At 54.2% G+C, this 18,741-nt stretch overlaps 5 protein-coding genes across 5 annotated transcripts; 3 read left to right on the forward strand and 2 right to left on the reverse strand.

Annotated features, from left to right (window-relative positions):
- Positions 1 to 192: 192 nt before the first annotated feature.
- TRIREDRAFT_58976 (RNA polymerase I specific transcription factor) lies at positions 193 to 2,247 on the forward strand (the record flags this gene model as incomplete). Its single annotated transcript, XM_006963700.1, has 1 exon — positions 193 to 2,247. One exon carries the CDS (start codon positions 193 to 195, stop codon positions 2,245 to 2,247), a length of 2,055 nt encoding a protein of 684 aa, XP_006963762.1.
- Positions 2,248 to 5,358: 3,111 nt separating this feature from the next.
- On the forward strand, positions 5,359 to 6,622 carry TRIREDRAFT_105701 (uncharacterized protein; the record flags this gene model as incomplete). The annotated part of the gene is made up of 2 exons (XM_006963701.1): positions 5,359 to 6,086; positions 6,163 to 6,622. 2 exons carry the CDS (start codon positions 5,359 to 5,361, stop codon positions 6,620 to 6,622), a joined length of 1,188 nt encoding a protein of 395 aa, XP_006963763.1.
- Positions 6,623 to 7,111: 489 nt separating this feature from the next.
- On the reverse strand, positions 7,112 to 13,078 carry TRIREDRAFT_58549 (uncharacterized protein; the record flags this gene model as incomplete). The annotated part of the gene is made up of 6 exons (XM_006963906.1): positions 7,112 to 8,449; positions 8,513 to 9,981; positions 10,041 to 10,285; positions 10,336 to 12,704; positions 12,792 to 12,919; positions 12,979 to 13,078. The coding sequence occupies 6 exons, from the start codon at positions 13,076 to 13,078 to the stop codon at positions 7,112 to 7,114; spliced, it is 5,649 nt and encodes a 1,882-aa protein (XP_006963968.1).
- Positions 13,079 to 13,871: 793 nt separating this feature from the next.
- TRIREDRAFT_58636 (uncharacterized protein) lies at positions 13,872 to 15,668 on the forward strand (the record flags this gene model as incomplete). Its single annotated transcript, XM_006963702.1, has 1 exon — positions 13,872 to 15,668. The coding sequence occupies one exon, from the start codon at positions 13,872 to 13,874 to the stop codon at positions 15,666 to 15,668; it is 1,797 nt and encodes a 598-aa protein (XP_006963764.1).
- Positions 15,669 to 15,911: 243 nt separating this feature from the next.
- TRIREDRAFT_121082 (uncharacterized protein) lies at positions 15,912 to 17,611 on the reverse strand (the record flags this gene model as incomplete). Its single annotated transcript, XM_006963907.1, has 2 exons — positions 15,912 to 16,567; positions 17,569 to 17,611. The coding sequence occupies 2 exons, from the start codon at positions 17,609 to 17,611 to the stop codon at positions 15,981 to 15,983; spliced, it is 630 nt and encodes a 209-aa protein (XP_006963969.1). The 3' UTR covers positions 15,912 to 15,980.
- Between the last annotated feature and the right edge of the window lie 1,130 nt (positions 17,612 to 18,741).

Genomic DNA, 18,741 nt, shown 5'->3' on the forward strand with positions numbered 1-18,741 from the left:
CATCTCAAACAAAGAAGAGCTGCGAGGCTTGAGTATTATGAAGGCCGTGGGCGAGTGCAGAAACCAGCTCTTTTGCCTTGCCTCTGCAGCACTGCCGTGAACGCACGGCACGTCAATCGCATCCCTCAGCCTCGCCGGCATCGCCCTTCGCGCTCTTCGCCACCGCCGAACTTTGACATCGCCGTCTCTCGAATGTTGACGTCTACTCCCAGAAGCCTTCCAGGGACTCTGCCTCGAGGCACCACTCCTGTCAAATCCATACTCAAGTCGGCTTCTGCTCTCGGCCGCAGGAAAGACCAGCATCACCCGGTCAGCGAGGGCGCTGAAGCCCAGGAGACGCCCTCCAAACGGCGCAAGGTGCTGTTCGACGAGATCAAGAATGTGACGTACGAGGTCGGCCGACGAACGATGGACGAGATCAAGCTCGAAGTGCGGATGGCGCTCGAGGCCCACCTGCGGGGCGACGACGGCCAGTACGACGGATTGAAGGAGATGTTCGCCAACGACAAGAAGCGATACCTGCCGCCGGTGGTGGGAGAGGAGGACGACACGCTCAAGCCGCACGAGCTGCAGGTCTACCTCATGGCCCTGACGGGCTGCATCCCCATCCTCAAGAGCAAGGACTGCAACGGCCTGGTCAAGGCCATTCTCAACTGCTCCTGGCTGGGACGCGACGCCGCCTTTGTCAAGGTCTTTACCCACTTTCTCGCCGCCCTCGTCAGCGCTCAGGGCTCTTACCTTAACCACGTCCTGGCGATGATTGTGGATAAGTTCCACGACTCCCGCCCGTCCGCGTGGCTTGTGCCCGACTTCCCCGAGATCAGCCGCGACACGATGCGAGACAGGCTGCATTCGGCTCTACAATACCTCCTCAAGATGTTTCCCTCCGCGACTTCTGTCCTGGAGAACCTGCTTAGAAACAAGTTTCCATTCTTAGACGACTCGATGAGGGTCCACATGGCCTATATCCACAACCTCCTGCGAGTCAAGGACTACGTGCCCGACCTGCAGGAAGACATTTTCGACATGATCTTGGATCGTGTCGTCAAGATTGACTCTCAGATGCAGCTAGACCTGGAAGACACGGACGACGATATCACTGCCGCCGTCATGTACGCGCTTCGCACAGAGAACCCTCAACAAGAAGCCGCAGGGTGGGAAGACGAGGCCGACGATGACAGTGATACCGACTCCGTGGACAGCGACGATGCTGATTACGATCAGGACGCGGTTCGGATTAAGACTCTGAAGGAAAGCGTGGAGAAGATGGACTCGATGCTCGATACCCTTTTCGAAGTTTACACACCACATTTCGCGAACCCCGGCTCGGATAAGGCGTTTGACATGTTTGTCACGATCCTCCGCGAGTTTGACCAAATGGTTCTGCCGACATATAAATCACGACATACGCAATTTCTCATCTTCCATTTCGCCCAGCAGCACGAGCGGCTCACCGACGCGTTCTGCGGCCAGCTGATTGCCAGCGCCTTCCAGAGCAACACGCCGAATATCCTGAAGCAGGCCGCGGCCGCCTATCTCGCGAGCTTTGTCGCTCGAGGCGCACACGTGCCGCGCAGCCTCGTCCGCACCATCTTTATGCTTCTCATCCACCACCTGGACCAGTACCGGAGGAAGTACGAGCCCATCTGCCGCGGCCCGGATCTTAAGCGCTTCCACCCCTACTACAGCCTTGTGCAGGCTACGCTCTACATCTTTTGCTTCCGTTGGCAAGACCTGGTGGTTTCCGCTCCCGAGTTTGTCGACCCCGAAGACCCAGCATCGTATATCGGCCAGGATCTCGAGTGGATCGGCACCTCGCGGAAGGATCTTTCTACGCACATCTTTGGCAAGCTCAATCCCCTCAAGGTCTGCGCACCGGTCATTGTCGAGGAATTCGCCAAGCTGGCGCACCGCCTTAACTTTATGTACGCCTATCCGCTGATTGAGGGCAACAAACGGATCCGATTGACGCAGTACTTGTCGTCGACATACTCTACTGGAGGCGCGCTGCGGGACTCTGGCTTCGATACGCAGGAGGAGAGCTTTCATCAGCTCGATCCGTATTTCCCATTCGACCCATACCAGCTGCCAGTGAGCAAGCGCTGGCTGGTGAATGACTACGTGCATTGGAAGGCAATCCCAGGCTTGAATGCGGAGGATGACGACAGCGAGTCAGAGGAGGACGAGGATGATGAAGAGCTTGAAGAAGGCACCGCAACCGATAGCGACGGCGGCGAATCTGAGTAAACTTCAAGACTACGATATACGGGAGAGATGGGGATATACCCGGAATGCTACACGCTGCGACAGACGGGATTCGATTATTTGAAATTCCTTCACCATTTATTTCTCCGGAAGAAAGCCAGCTTCGGACTCAATCTAGGAATGGACAGGGTAAGATAAGGGGCGGTCGGGATCGCGCTTATGTGCGCAAAAAAGTGATTTGCTTTTTGGGAGAGGGGCGTTTTAGGGGCGGCATCTGGTTCCTTTGATCTGTGCTTGCCATTTTGTCTTTTGGCATGTGGCTTGGATCTTTTGCGTTTACCTGCCGTTCGTTTTCTCAGCGAGGAGTTGGCCAAAGGAACCTTTGCTTTTACTTTTTGTTTTCAATCTGTTCTTGGTAGACAGATTTATATGCCATGTCAAAGTTGTGTATAGGATTGAACACAGGGTTGAATTGATGTTGATTGACTTTGCTAAATATTTGCCTGTTTGTGTTGATATTGTTGGCGGTTGTTGAAAGAGGTTGTTGAGCGCGAAACTGAATGTGTGTGTGTGGTCTTATCTTTTGCCGTGGCATTCAAAGGCTTATGGAGGACAGGCGTGTGGAATTTGGAGGCTTCTCGGGTAGGTAGTATTTGAAATACTTGATAAGGTACATAGGTAGTCAGCGGTCCGGAGACATGACGAGGGGGGTTACAAATACCACTGGACTCCCCTTTCGTTATTTGAAATCCCGAAGCGAAGCACCTCTCATGCATTGTGCATGGTTTCTATATACCATACCATGCAACTTCTCTTTAAGATACTACTAATTCAGTATGCGACGTTTATCTGCATGAGATGGTTTCCAACAGAAAGGTAGAGTTTTGTAGTTGGTTGGTTGCTACATATCGGTTTAGAGTCCCAGTCAATGTAGGTAGACATATAGTGCGAATTTCAGCTTCGGTTTCCTTTTACGTTGCTGTTGCGCTGTTACTGTTTTTATGCTGGCAGTACGTACATGTATGCTCTTCACATGTTATCCTTTCTTCGTGTCTGTACCTTAGGTAGCGAATTGGGGGGTGGTCGCTCCGTCATGGGTTCGCGTATTCCAGCCCAGATCGCATTCTCATTGACGGGAATATTTGAGCTTCGTATCGGCATTTTTTAGAATCTACCTACCTACAGTACCTTTGCCATCCCCACCTTTCAGCGCAGTATCTGGTACTTTTCGATCTGTAGTACAGGAAACTTTGAGAGAGCCGGCCATGAGTATTTTGGCTGCAAGTTCGCCCATACGCAAATCCGCTGAAGAGCCATCCCGGTCCAACAGCTTTCCCAAGGGTTGGGTACTGCAGACTTGAATTATTGTTAAAGTACCTACCTATCCTGTACTTGAGTAGATCGGGAACCCGGTAATTGAACGCGACTTCCGTCCGAACTTACAGGAACACAAACCTAGGCAAGAGCACTGGGACGTACTGCCTTGTGCTAGAGAATAGGTAACTTGGTAGTAAGCTGCTTACTGCAAACGGCGAAATGATGACCACATCACGCCTCAGCCCATTCACTCACTGTTCTTCTCCTTACCACTTCCTTACTAAACGGTTCGATTCTCTCTTTGCCTACTACCTACCTGTACCTAGGTAGATATCTCTCAATTGAGGCGTTCTGAAGAGGGATTAGTCATTGCGTTGACCTTTTCTCCTACCTACCTACTGGGTACTCGTTCTCTTCTCAAGTCGCCCTCAGACTGCAGTCTCGTACACTCGAGATAATGCCTACCTAGGAAGTTCGCTGACGTACTATTTTCGACGCGGCGCAGCTAGTGATAATTCCAGGTCCTCACTTACCTATCTTTTTTCGCTTACCACGAGACTACAAATCAACACCACGAACTCAAGCAGTTGTCCAGCATAAAGGCCCCAATCCAACGATAAACGACGAGGAATCTACACAAGCAACGGCTGATCATTTTTTCCAATCTTCCCACTTTGAGACCTATACCAACTAAATACTTAAACCTGGTTTATCCTCTTCGTCAAGAACTCAATCGGACACTCTTCAGTTCTCTGTGAAAATCCATCCATACAATCGCTCTCAGAAGCCATTCGATTAAGTGCTTACTGCAGAGGACAATGGCGGACGCAGGAGGTGGCGAGCCTGAGCGGCCCTCGTTCACCAGCTTCTGGAAGCGAGTCAAGCAACAGGGGAAAGGCCACGAGGGAGACGGTCAGAAGAAGCACGGCAAGGGGAAAAAGGCGGAGGAGCTGCATGACGAGGGTGAAGGAGGAGGAGCCGAGCAGGATGCATCTCCCGATCAGATCCCAGATCAAGACGCGGGTGAGTTTTATCTTTTTTTATTCTTAATTTTTTTTTTTGGTCAACTCTTTTGACTATTTCTCTTTTTGGATTCCACGTCCTCTCTCTGGCTTGCTCGATTTTGTTTCCATGGGTTCCATGGTCGAAGTTTGGCCTTAGTTTTGGGCTTTCGACCCTCCCCCGTTTGGTGTCAATGATTCCTCACCCTCTTTTCAGCTTCATCCCGTGGCGGCTCGATTAGGACGAGGCGCGCTAAGCAAGTGGCCCGGAGGGCGACGTGCATCGTGCATATCGAGGGAGGGAGGGTTGACAGATTGAGATATCCTGGGGTCGGACTGGATGCAACGGTTGATTACAGGCGCTGGGCGAGTGCTACGATGTGACACGGGCTGCCGGTCTGATTGCCTGGCCGCACGTCTGTCCGTCTGTTTGTCTGTCTGGTTTTCTGACCATCTGCGGCCATCACGTCACCGGCCATTGGCGTCCGGGGAGCAAGTGCTTCGTGATTTGGAATTATCATCAAGCGGGAGCGGCAGAGGGGTGGTGCTGGCCGGCATGGATCTTATCCTCCTGTCCCCCTCCGCTCAGCTGCCCCGAAACGGCACGATGCTTCGTCCGTCCTCATAAGACGAGCCAGTCGCTCTCGAAGCATCAGCCTCACAGGGTGCATTCTCATCTGTTGTTCAGCTCTTCTCATCGTGGGCGCTATCAATACCAGATCATCTTGCCTTTGCTTCTGGCTTGATTCCATCCGTCACGGCCAGTCCCACAAAAAGTTTGGAATCTTTCAGCCTCACCTCTACATCTCATATCGCTCCCCCTTTTCACAGCATCATGCCTTTCCTTAGCCGTGTCCCGTCGTCTCGAGATCTGGGACGGTCGTGGGCCAAGATGCATCAGAAGAGAAGGAAGATGGAGGCTGAACCAATTATCCGATGCGCAGATGAACCCACGGGCGACGCCGCCAAAGACAAGGCCCAGATTCGACGAGCTCAGGTCCGGAAGGCCCAGATCCAGCACCGGCAGAGAAAGGCAAACTACGTCAAGCAGCTCGAGCTGGACGTATCCCAGCTGCGGGACCTCATCGCGCAGGCCCAGCAGGAGACGTTGCAGATGCGCAAGGAGAACGACACTATCCGGGACCTCATCAGGAGAACCGAGCCGGCAGCCCAGCCGCCAAATACACAGGCCGATTCGACGTATTTCTCTACTACAGACTCCCCCGGTACGCGCCTAGGCGGCATGTCTGAGCTCGATGCCCAGGAATGGCTCGCTGCGGGCGGACAGCTGTCAGACCTGGACCTGAACCTGAACCAGAACCAGCAGCCCCTGATGCCGTCGACGTCCAATGAGCAGGAAATGTTTGGCCACATCAACCTCGACGACATTACCATCTCGCTGGGCATCAACGATCTTCTCGGCACGCCCTGCTTCACCATCGACAACCCTTCCGTCGGCAGCAGCGTCCAGGGCTATGTGAGCCCCGCCAGTTTCGACAACCCTCCCCAGACGCCGCCCTTGACTCCCCAACAAGAGCAGATTGTCATGAACTGGATATTAGCGTGAGTCCAGCCCCCAATCCAACACCAACACACAAGATCCTCAAATGACGCCGTCTAACATGAAACACGCAAACAGCCTCGAAAACGTCTGCTGGGACCACTTCCAACACGACGACTTCCACTCGCACATGCCCGGCGAGACGGAGCCCTCCAACAACCACTTCCTCACCGCAACCTCGCTCTGCATGAACGCCGCGCCGCCCTCCATCTTCGCCGACCGCCAGGTCTTTGCAGGCATCGACCCGGCCACCACGCAGGCGCCCACCTTCCAGTGGCACGCCAACGGCATCTCCATCAGCTCCCTCTGGGCCCTCGCCCAGTTCGAGGTCGACCCTACCGAGATCTCGCCCGTCCAGATGTGGTTCGACCTCGCGTCAAAGTATCCCTACGAATTGCTCTTTGCCGACGGCTTGTTGACGTCGCTCTTGATTGAGCTGAGGCCGTATATTCGGTGTATCGAGTATGGGGCTGCGGTGAATAGGCAGTTTTACTTGGATGTTGTGGAGAGGATGATTGGGCCGCCTACTGTGGTGTAATGAAATCATTGGGAACAATGTCTTCTTCTCTTCCTCTTTCTTTTTTTTCTTTCTTTTTTTTTTTTTTTACTTCTCATGGCAGCATTCTGGACACAATCCGTTATGGTGGCGTATATGGCGACATCTGCTTCTTTGTTTCTGTCCCAGGACAGGTCTGTTAATCTGTACATCTAGGTTTTGAGCGACCCCTTATGATGCATCGTCGAGGAATTCTCATTTGAAGGTGATCAGAAGTCGCTTAGGGTCTATCCTCAATGCCTGTAAATAGTCAAAAAGTCTCTGATTGAGCGCACAAGAAACGAACCCCCTCCCTTTGTAATTCAGGAGGAGTAGAGGCCGAAGCTGAAGCACAAGAAACAGTTCAACTCCTAGTCTATCAAGCCATACATCTACACGATTTTTTACAACTCAGTTTTTATTCTTTTCCCTACCTCCCCCCCAAAAGCCTGTAACTCATCATCATCGTCATCTTGCTCAAGACGCCATCATCTACAAAGCCTTCACCATACTCCGATCATCAAAAAGATCCCTCAACAGGCCCTCCACGCAAGCCTCCCGATCCACCGTCCCCATCGCATACGTCGACTCAAAGGCATAGATGCTGAGCTGCCCAAAGAACGGCCTAAGAACCTTGGCCACCAGCTCGTCCTTTCTCTCAAAGGCCACGTCGTCGCTGATGCCGCCGCGGCCCAGCAGCGGGAGACGACGCGAGCCGTTGTTGTGCGTCGCCATTTGCGCGGCCGTCATGGCGTCGTCGTGGCTGCTGATGGCGGCCAGCTGTGTCGACGTCGAGCTCAGCTCCTCAGATATCTCGTCTACCAGGGCGACGGGCTTGTACGTCGACGACCGATACACGGCCTCGATGGTGTCCGTCACGAAGAGCCACTCGTGCAGTTGAAAGTCGTCTGGGGCGACGCAGATGAGCAGGTCGAGCAGCTTGCAGGCCTGCAGGACGGCCGAGTTGACGTAAATCTCGGACGCCGTGCTGTGGTCCGGAGCCACGATGGAGGCAATGGCAGAGTGAATCTCGGCGTTGACCACCGGCCACAGCCTGGCTAGGTGAATGGGGCTGACCTTGAGCACCAGCGCCCTGATGACCATGTACACCTCTGCTCGCGTGGTAGATGACGGCGAGGACGTCGAGGTGGCCCCAAACAGCTCCACCATCTTGTCAAAGATGACCGGAATGTCCGTCACAAAGGCATCGTCCGCCGAGGCAATAAGCAGCGTGGCGATTCTCCGCAAGTTGAGCTGCGTCTTCCGGTCGGCCTCGAGACGCGCCGACGTTGCGCCCACTCCAAAGACTATGCCCGCCGTCGTCGGTGCGCTGATGCGGCCGACAATCTCCGGTAGCCTCTCCTTGTCCGTCAAGGCCCACTGTCGCAGCAATGGCAGCCAGTCGTTCTGGACCAGGGTCAGGTTCATTGCGAAGAACTTGGGGTCGTTGAACGCGTCGCCGACATCCTTCTTCCAAGACTTCTGGTTGTTCTGCAGCCTCGACAGCTCGTGCAGGAGCTTCAGGGTGCTCGCGGTTACAGAGTCTGGGAATGCCTTGGAGCGAAACGTAGGGCCAATGACATTGGTGGAGATCGTTCCAGCTGCCGACAGCACTCGGTCCGGCTCAAGTAGGATCTTGGGCAGATTTGGGACCACGGAGGCGAGAATGGCCACAACATCATCCGATCTCTCAACAGCGGCAGGGAATGTGCCACGGCGTTCCAACTCGCCCTTGGTAGTCTTTGTGCCCGACGCTCCATTAGAACTGGCCGGGTCGGCAAAGGTTGGTCTTGTGGTGAAGAGGGCAGTAAGAAGTCGAAGAAACAGATCCTACAGAGAAGTGAGCATCAATCGCCATATTCAGTAAGGACCATATATGATCGTCCAACTTACCCCTAGTTCCCTTCTCATCTTTCGCTGCTCTCCGAAATTGGTATTGTCGACCTTCTCGCCCAGAATCGCCGCAAACTCAAGAAGACTAGGGAGTGTCTGTCGGTGAGGGAACGGATTGTTCAAGAGGTCCTTGAGGAACGTTATGCAGTCCTGCCATATCTCATCCATGGCATCGTCGTCGAGCGACCTAGCATACTCGACCAAGAAGACAACCAGGTCGGCGTCCTGGAGCGAAATAGTCATCGTGGACTTGCGGGAGGGCTCTAGGGCGGCTGGGTTAGTGCGGCTGTATATCGAGTTGAAGAGGGCTGGCATTGAATGCCTCGGCCGGGCGGCGTCTAGAGCCGCCAGAAAGTTGAACACCATGGCATGCTCTGCTGCGCTTGTTGAGTTTCTCCAAACATCAATCACCGTCTCGAGGCTCTCAAGCGTCTCTGCCGTAAAGAGATGCTCGAGGAGCCGCCTTGCCCGGTTCCTCATCCTCAGAGATGTGTAGTTGAAGGATGCGGATGAATTAATGTCCTGCGTGGTGGCATTTTCTCCCTGTCCCCACGTCCAGATAGAGAAGCACATTCGCACGGCATCTTGGAAAGCTAGGTGAACAGTCAAGCGGTCGTTGGCCGTGGCGCTTCGGGACTGAGGAGCGTCGGACTGGAAGACACCAGATACCATGCTGCCGAAAAGTGACTGAGGCTGGTCCGGACCTTTGAGAGCCAAGGCCTGAGCCTCTTCGGCGAGCAATTGATCATGCGCCTTTGCCAGGACTTGCTCCAAAGCGTTGAGAAGGTATATGAGAGTAGATTCCGGCGTTGCGGCCTCATTCTTGACCTCATATGTGTCGTCTTGAAACATGCTCTTCAAATGTGAGAACGTAACCCCTATTTGTTTGCATAGCGTCTCGACGAGGGGTATCAAAATCTGGAAGATGGATTGGGAATAAAACGGCAAACATCTGCTGAGAAACGAGACCCAGCTGTCCAGAACAAACTGGCTGTTAGTCGAGCTCAAGCCTGCCTGCAGGCATTTGAGCAGCTGAGGTGGCATTGCCATGGGAGGTGGTCGTGTGTCACCAGTAGACATAGATAATCGTACTGCATGCAATGGATCCGCGCTTGAGCGTCGCTTTTCAGCAGTCGACGGGATCGAAAGCTCGGCCGCCGCCACTGCGTCCTGTAACTTTAGGGTATCGAAGAGTACGTCAAGTAAGAGGACTTGCACATATGGATCGGGACTTCCGATGGACTTGAACAATCTATCAATCAGGACTTGGTCGAGATGAAGATCGGCCAGAGGAGTGGCATGATGGCTTATGAGGAAGTGATGGAGAACGGTTAGTGCGTAGCGATGTAGCTTGGAGACCCTCGTGTTGAGGTCGTCGCTGGCGGAGCCAGAAGCATCACCCGTGATGCAGGCCATGCACACCCTGACGAAGTAATCTTGCAGTGTGATGTCGACCTCATCCCCACCAGCTGGATACACCAAATGTCAGCGACAGATACCTAAAGAACCTCGGAAGTATAAAACGTACTGGAGATCTGCACCTGTCCACCATTGTTGAAGGATAAGTGTTTTGTAACAAGTACCGCTCTTGAAGCTTCTCCGGAGCACTCAAGAACATGGTGCAAAGTCCGTAGGTAGTATAGGCACAGGTCGACATCGTCATCTTCGGTAAAAACGAGGGTTTCGGTCTCAGACTTTTCGGATTGAACAGACCCCCCGACTGCACGAAGACAAGGTATCTCTGCAAACTTGATAACGAAGAGGAGGAATAGCCTGGTGAACGTTAGTATCATTCACAAACTCTTCGAATCGATAACATCTACCTATCGATGCCAACCATGCTATTGAGCCACGACTTGACCGTCATGAAAAGCTGTGTCCTGTCGTCTAGCAATCCATCCAGCACAAGGAATAGCGGCCGCGTTAGCATGACCTCGTAGTGATCAGTCGCACTGAGCTTCTGGCCCAGTTTTGCTTCAATGGTAGGGATCTTGGGCCCACGGCGATCAGATGGCGTATCCTGGAGTGTGTGAGACCAAAGAACGCCGAAAGCGCGCCCGATATCTGCGCCATCGGCGGCACTTTGGTCAACCAGTATACTTGCAAGTGAGGCTTCCACATCGCGGCGAGACAGCGAGAGGGCTGCTTGAAGCTGCCACAAGCACCGAACAGCTTCCACATGGTACTTGGGCTCAGATGCAGAGAGATATGACCATGCGTGACGGACCAGAGGATGCACTAGTTCGGAGAGTTCTGATGTTGAGATCCGCTCGACATAATGAAGCTGCGTGATGAGATGCAGAATGGAAGAAAAGTCTGAAAATCTCAGCGGCCGCTTCTGCATCAGTTTGGCCTTCAAGGAAGCCACCAAGGCTGTCACGTCAAATCGATAGTTTTTGGGCACTTTCAGCAAGATCAGTAGCAGAATTCTGATGTGGAAGCTCAAGGAGCACGACGACTGTTGCTCGGCTGTACCATCAACGATGTACTTGATTGCTTTCTTCAGAATCAGCTCGCCAGTCTCAACCTGAGAGAAAGGCGCTGGAGATGCGTCCAAGCTTCCCTGCCCGTGGATGTAAAAGTCTTGAACTTTCTTGAGTAGCTCTGCGGCCGACAGAGAGGAAGCGCCGCCACACTCCCTCTTAGGACTTGCATTGGCCGTAGAAGGCTCAGCGAATGCTCGGTCCGGAACCAGTTCGAGGAGTGAGACAACAATACCAAGGACTTGTTCTCTCAACGATAAGTTGTCTCCATCTTGCAAGTTGCGTGCATCTTCCAGCATGAGCAAAGCAGCGAGACAAGTCAGGGGAGCGTGAACCGTAACCATCTCCTCTTCGCGCACATTGAAGTGAGTGATGATGAAGTTGACTAAAGACAGCTTGTCGCTTCGATCGTCGTTACTGGACTTCCCCGGGCTGATTGCCTGAGCCAGAAGCCCAACAAGCTCACTATAGATGAGGCCACTCTCAATGCCGTCAAAGAAGACGCTTGCGCTGCGTAGCACTTCGGTGAACTCTGCCTTGGCAGGACCCTGTTTTTGAAACTGCCGCACACTTTCCACCACGGGAAGGAAGATGTCTGGAACCACAAGCCCGCCGACTTCCCATCGATCCATTAAGGAGAGACATATCCGGTATGGCCGAGTTCGTTCGGCAACTCCTCTATGCTTGGTATCTCTGATCATCTCAAGGAGGGATTTTGTAAGCGGCTGCAGCCCATACTGTTCGAAGTAGCTGGTTCGGGAGGAGAGGAGAGCTTGCGGGCCGTCTGCGTTGCCGTGCAGCTCAGGGTTATGTTCATTCTCGTTGCCTGTTGGCTCGGGACCGAGAAGCCATGCCCATAATCGGCGGTTCAAGCTCATATCTCGTCTCGTGACGACCCCGACTGCAGCCTTCAGGAGAAGTTCCAGGTCGCCAGGCTTGACTTGAGATTGTAATACGTGAGAATTGAGGGGAAGATGAGAGACGAGTAAATCGAGAAAGCCACGCTGGATCAACAACTGCTCATCGGACAGTCCGCTAGCGAAGCACCTCACCAGCAAACCGGGCTCTGGGGTGGTGACGATGGCGGCAATCTCACTATTGAAGCTACCGTCCACATTGCGTTGGCCAATGTCCCCAGCAGATGCGCCAGCGGAGGCATCTCCGCCCAATCTGGGAAGGTTGCGTATCAAGTAGGCAAGGGCGCCGGCACGGCGGCTATGACTCGTAACGGAAGCCAGGAAGAAGCATTGCCAGAAGAAGTCATCGCCCGAGGCATGTTGCTCGGTAAGGACGACGCTGTCCGCTGGCCGAATTGCCTCCTTGAAGCTCCCAACCAGCCGCAGGGTTCGATCAAAGTCCTCACTGGTCTCGTCTTCCAACCCCGGTAGCAATGCCAGTATGATTGACTTCATAGCAGGTCGCAACGACCTGGAGTCAATGCCCGTGAAGTGGCGCTCGAGGACGTCGAGATACGGGGAGCGAACCGAAAGGGACGCAAAAGAGAGCGTAGGTGCCAGGCCTGGGAGGTATAGAGGGAGGTCTCGGGACAGCCCATCCTTGCCAATTGTTTCGAACACGTAGTTGTACACTTCGAGAGCTTTTTGGTGCACGCCCGAGGGCAGTGACGGATTCAGGCATTGCGACAGACGTTTCGCGACTGTGATCTTGGAGGGGATAACGGTGACATTGGGCGGTCGGGCTTGCAGGCTCTGTCCAAGCTGTCAGTGTGCTGTGTCGCAAAGCCTTTCACGGGGCCGTCGCTGGCTTGCGAAGTCGCCTGACGTCGGGTGCCTGACCTTGAGCAATCTGTTGAGGAAGGATATATAGTCGGCCCATTCCTCCAGGGCCGTCTCGAAGAGCAGCAGCGCTTTGTCGACTCCGGCAGCGTATCTGCGGTACGCCTTGTCCTTGATGGGGGCGTCCTCTAGGCTGCTGGATCAGTGACACGGCCAACAGAAGCTGACGTGAAGGCATCCTACCCACCTCCGCCAAGCTGGTTCCTCCATTGCCGTGGGATGGGCGAGTCCCGCCCCGAGCTCTCTGGCGACCCGGATCGCACACCAGGGCCCAGTTCAAGCGCCATTATGACGTGCTGGTCGGTTCATGGGCTAGATCAATGACTGTGGCGTTGGGAAGCAAGCCAGGACGCGAGGCGCATAGCTGCAGGGGAGCAGCCGTGGATAAGGTAAGGTATGATGTGTGTGCAGGCAGATCGCTATGGAGTTGATGCAGTTGCGAGATGGTCGGTGGCAGCTCCAGTCCACCTCATTCGCTGGGAGGCTACGTTTCAGTGCTTGCGCCCAAAGCTCCAGGTCCAAGGTACCTGTACCTGGACATACGGACAGGCGACGTTGCGCATCCAACCCCACAAGAGGTGCTTGATTGGCGCTGGCTGACGCAAGGCTGCCGATGATGCATCTCTTTGAAGAAACCATGTACTTGTAAATGCTGCAATGAGGCTCGAAGAAGTCATGAGAAGCAACAGAAGAACCCATAAGCATACAGTGCTGTATACGTCAGGCATGGGAGTCTACTATAACTCACAGTATCTTGTCATATCGCTTGAATGTACATCACAAAGCAGCTCTGAGTACCTTATCAGGGGCCGCATTTACAGGCCTTGGGCTGGCCGTCAAGGAAGGTACAGGCAAGTACCCGGTACTTTCACCTGCCAGGCCTTAAAGCAAGCAGCTCTCGCAGCTTCGCCTCTTTTGTCTCTCCTCTCCGTCATCGATGCTCTGCGCCTGCAAACACCATCGCCGCTCACCGCCCGCAGACGCAATGGCATGATGGTCATCAGGACCGCGCACCACTCCAGCCGTCGGATGATTGCTTGCTCGAGCCCGTCCTGAGATGCTCCAGCGCTGCGACTCACGATGGGACAGGAGAGCGATTCCTCCCCCGAGGAGCAACCCCCTCCGCTGCCTCCTCGACCCGCGAGGAGCTCCTCCGACGCGAACGCGAATGCGCAAGCCCTGCAGGGCCAGGCGACCACTGCCATCACGCCGCTGGACATCCAGACCTTGTCCTTCCCCGATGGCACACGAGGAACCTTTTCCACGCCGAACACTCGGCCCGTGTCGACTCCCGGCAGCGGCTACACGTCGCCCAGCCGCCGGCCGAGCAACTCTGGCCTGGAGGCAGACGATGGCGCCAGCATCATGAGCTTTGCGCCGACGATGCGTCCGGCTGGAGACATTGCCAGCCTGTTGACCTCGTCACTCAGCAGGAAGAGCGCGGCTTGGAACTCGCTCAAGTTGCAGTCAAACGTCCAGCCGTTTGAGAGACACCAGCGAGGCGCGCACGACCGGCTGGCTGAGTTCGAAAATGAGTTTGCGCCGCTTCCTGACGAAACGAACGAGTTCTTCAAGGACGACGAACGGCTGGCGTTATGGCGCTCGAAGCTCAAACAGTACATGATCTTGTCTTCGGCAGGCAAGCCCATCTGGAGCCGACATGGAGACCTCAATCTCATAAACTCGTCGATCGGAGTCGTGCAAACCATAATCTCCTTCTATGAAGGATCCAAGAACCCCCTTCAGGGCTTCACGGCTGGCGATACCCGCTTTGTGGTATTAACTCAAGGGCCACTCTACTTTGTGGCCATCAGCAAGCTTGGAGAGAGCGACTCGCAGCTACGGGTGCAGCTGGAGGCCTTGTACATGCAGATTCTGTCGACGCTCACTCTGCCTTCCCTCACCAATATCTTCGCGAACCGGCCGTCCACCGACCTGCGCAAGCCACTGCAAGGAACCGAGGCTTTGCTGTCATCGTTAGCGGACAGCTTCACAAAAGGATCGCCCTCGGCATTGCTGAGCTCGTTGGAATGCTTGAAGCTGCGCAAGACGCAGCGCCACTCGATCAATAATACTTTTCTAAAGTCAAGGACCGACAAGCTGCTCTACGGACTCATCGTGGCGGGTGGCAAGCTCGTCAGTGTCATCCGGCCACGGCGGCATTCCCTCCATCCCAGCGATCTCCAGCTCATCTTCAACATGCTCTTCGAGTCGGAAGGCATCAAGGCCGGGGGCGGCGAAAACTGGATACCACTGTGCCTCCCCGCCTTCAACAACAAGGGCTATTTGTACATGTACGTCAGCTTCTTCGAAGGAGTGTCGGGCGAGCAGGCGACGGCACCGGCCGCGGCCGTGGGGCAGCCGGTCGACGAGGAAATTGCCATGATCCTCATCAGCGCGGACCGGGAGGCCTTTTTCAGTCTCAAACAGATGCGAGACGACGTCGCGCAGCAGCTGGCGAAGAACGGCAGCCTGGCCATTATCCGAGACGCTGCACGGGCCGGGCGCCCCAGCATGGCGCAGATCGCCCCGGGCAGCCCGATATGCCACTTCTTGTTCAAGTCGCGAGCGAATGTGCAGTTTTGCATGTCGGCGCTGGAGCCCGCCTTTGGGCAATTGGTCAAGAGGCGACGGCTCATGACGGCGTATCACGAGCTGCACGCTGCCACCCACGCAAAGAATGCGCACCTCAAGGTTTTGCAGTGTGTGAGCGACGACGCGACGTCGCTCGCTTGGCTTACTCCGACGTTTGAATTATATTGCATTGGCGGACCTAACTTGTCACGGGCAGCAATGGCGCAGGGTGCGAATAAGATTATGCAATGGATCAAGAGAGAGGAGCAACGGTTGTTCATCATTGGCGGCGGTGTATTTTGATGCCTTGTTTGAAAGGTTGGGAATAGAAAGAAGAAAAAAATATTGTCATAAATCGTTATCATACAGATTCCCATCTTAGCCAGCCGAAACCCAGGTGACAGTGCCCTGGACTACTGGTGATGGTATAGGTCAGCGAAGAGATTCCCACTGAGTCAGTCTCTTTTTTTTTTTTTTTTTTTTTTTTTCTTTCTTCCTTCTTCGGTAGGTTATTCTTTCTCCAAAGGCGTGTAGAATTGTTCTTTTGTTATTCCGCCGTAGTTCATGTTCCTTGGTTGCCGATGGTGATTTCTCCTCGGCTCACGCGGTCTTCTCTTACACGAGCTTGGGGATTTCGGATACGGTGATGATAGTCGGAGGCTGAGTGTGCGTGTTGCTGCGCTTTCCAAACATGGCCTCGACCGGCATGCCGCTGATCCTCTTGGATGCCCTCGACGACGCTCGCTCAACAGCAAACCCTTCGCCCAAGCGCGCCGGGCGCTGTCGCTTGATGGTCAGGGATCTCTTGGCCCACTGGAGGACCTTTTCGTTGACGCTCTCGCGGCGCTTGGGCACCTGGACCCAGGAGTCGTCGTAGCTGCGCTGGGGCGGCGCCTCGATCTTGTCCTTTGTCTCGACGAAGTAGGACGTCTTTGGCGGCGGCGGAGGGTCGAGGAAGGACGCGGAGAAGGGGGCGTCAAAGTCCTCGCGGAACCGGGGGCTCCGCATGGGGCTGCGTGGCTGGAACTGGAGGTCCGTCTGGCTCATGGCGGGCATCTGGAGGTGGAAGTCTGGGTTGCGGAGAGCCATGGTGATGGTCGTGGTCGTGGTCGTGGTAAGAAGGTAGATGAGGTATGTAGTAGTAGCAGTAGTAGTAAAAAGAGTCTGTGTTGTCAAAAGGACGACGTAGAAAAAGAAGAGGCCTTGCTTGTTTCAAGGACGAGTGTTTAAAGAACGAATGTATGTTTTCAGAAGAGAGCGTGTGTCAAAAGAGTGTGTTTGGATAAACGAAGGTGGTGGTGAAAGGGAAAAAAAAAAAGAAAATCAGGTCATTGAAGAAGCCGGTATCTGTAAAGAAGACCGATGACACTGCCTAGTACTTATGTTGTAGAAGACAGTCGCTCGGTCATTTGATCCCACGAGAGCTTCTCTCAGCAGCAACTCATCTCCCGGAAGAAAAAGGTGTGACCAGAAGGTTTTAAAATGAGAACCTTAAAAAGCCAACGGTTGACGAGATGAAAGAACAGAGTTTGTTCTTGTGTGTGTCTTCTCGGGAGAGCGGGAAAAGGGTAGAACGAAGTATTGAAGCAGGGCGAGAGAAGGGGAGTTTAAAAATAAATCAGAGAAGAAAAAAAAAGATTGGAGCTGCAGGTACACTCTCACACCTTGCATGGGCGCTCATGCACGACTTTTTTTTCCCTCGTCTGCCGGTGTTCCCCATCGATTCCCATCCGTCCATGCAGTAATAACCGAGACAACGTCGCCTTGACGGAACCACATGCAAGAGACAGGTCGAGGATTGCCGCATGCCGCTCATCCACTTCATCCACTCGAGTCCCCTCCGTTGCCCACCCGTGCCCCTGACTAGAGCCAGACTTGCGGGGATGCAGCCAGTCAACGATCCGGAGATGGCCTCTGTGGCCCCTCATCAGGGGCTTTTGGGGGCGCTAGGGTTCAGGCCCGGCAGAGCTGTCTGCGTGGATCCGTGGGTGGGAAGAAGAAGCAGAAGAAGAGGAAGAAAAGACGGTGGTTGCGCGATGTTGCGGGCTTGTGGTTGCCGAGAGAAAAGTCTATCTTATTGCGCAAGGGGTGGGGGGGAAGACTCTTGCAGATGCTTTCGCTGAGGAGCGTCCAAGGTATGGTATCTTTGATCACTGATGCCGGAAAGACATGGACGTTGGCGATGCTGCTACCCGTCACTTACACGCTCGTGCACAGCAGCAGGACAGACCAGAGGCAGGCTTCATTTTGTTTCCACGTTAATCTCCGATTCTATTCTAGAACAACTGTCTCGGGCCAGTGCCGACGCTTCATTAGCAAAGCGAGGCCTAAATAGGTGCAGCTGCTCGTACGGGGCAATACCACGTCCCAGCAAGCAGACAATCGGGGGAGCCCTGGCCACAACGACACGTGAGCCGTCCACGATGGGAAAATCATCTCGCCAACGTGCCCGCATAAACGAGGCCGGGCATCACCTGTCTGTCATACAGGGCACGTTGTCATTAGACTGCAAGCGCCCTGTGTAAGGCGGAGCCGGGGCCTGTCTGGGTGTTGTCTCTGCGTAGGTACATACCTTGGGTACTCGTATTAGGTATGGATGGGAAGCGCTGGCAAGGGAAGCCAACCGAAAGCAATGGAAATCAAACAAAAGCAACAAAGAAACATTGACCAGAAACGATGCACATCCCCGTCGCTTGGCAAGTCGAACAGAGTTCAGCTACTGCGTCTCATGTTGATGCCGGGCCTGGCTCGCCAATTGGCCGAGATGCGTCCCTCCCTCCATCTTTAAGCTCGTAGGTACGGTACGTTAGCTTAGTATCGCCTCTGGGTAAATGCCGGGTTCCTGGATTCCGCGGTTGTGTGGCAGACTCGCAGCACTTCTGAGTAGGTAGCACTGCTGGATGCGGTATCGTGAGTTGAGGCGGCACAGTTCAGCTGCTCGAGATTGGGCCACGGGTGTTTGTTCTGCGGCCGTTCGGTTAAATGCAGCCCCGACAGCGTACACACACCCATTGCTTAGAGTTTACGCGGACCAAACGGCGACATGTGACCTGTACAGTATCGGAAGCATCTGATATCTACCTAGGTATTTATCGCCTGTCGTCTGTCCGAGTCCTAGGTAGGTAAGGTAATCCTCGGGTACGGAGGACTAGCACCTCTTTCTCATGAGGCTACCTTATGGAGGGCATCGTGCCAGCCTCAACTGCCATGTGGCGACGGCTACTACTGAGATACTGGGGAGATACAGATGTCGCAAATACCACCTTGCATGTCAGAACGACCAACTGATTTGAAAGCTCGGGAGAAAGTATCTAGTAGTGCTAGATTTGGAGGTATTCTCCCGGCGCAACGGTAACATGAGGTCTAGGTGCAGGTT

This window comes from Trichoderma reesei (genome assembly GCF_000167675.1).
Source record: "Trichoderma reesei QM6a unplaced genomic scaffold TRIREscaffold_5, whole genome shotgun sequence".
NCBI classification, from domain to species: domain Eukaryota; kingdom Fungi; phylum Ascomycota; class Sordariomycetes; order Hypocreales; family Hypocreaceae; genus Trichoderma; species Trichoderma reesei.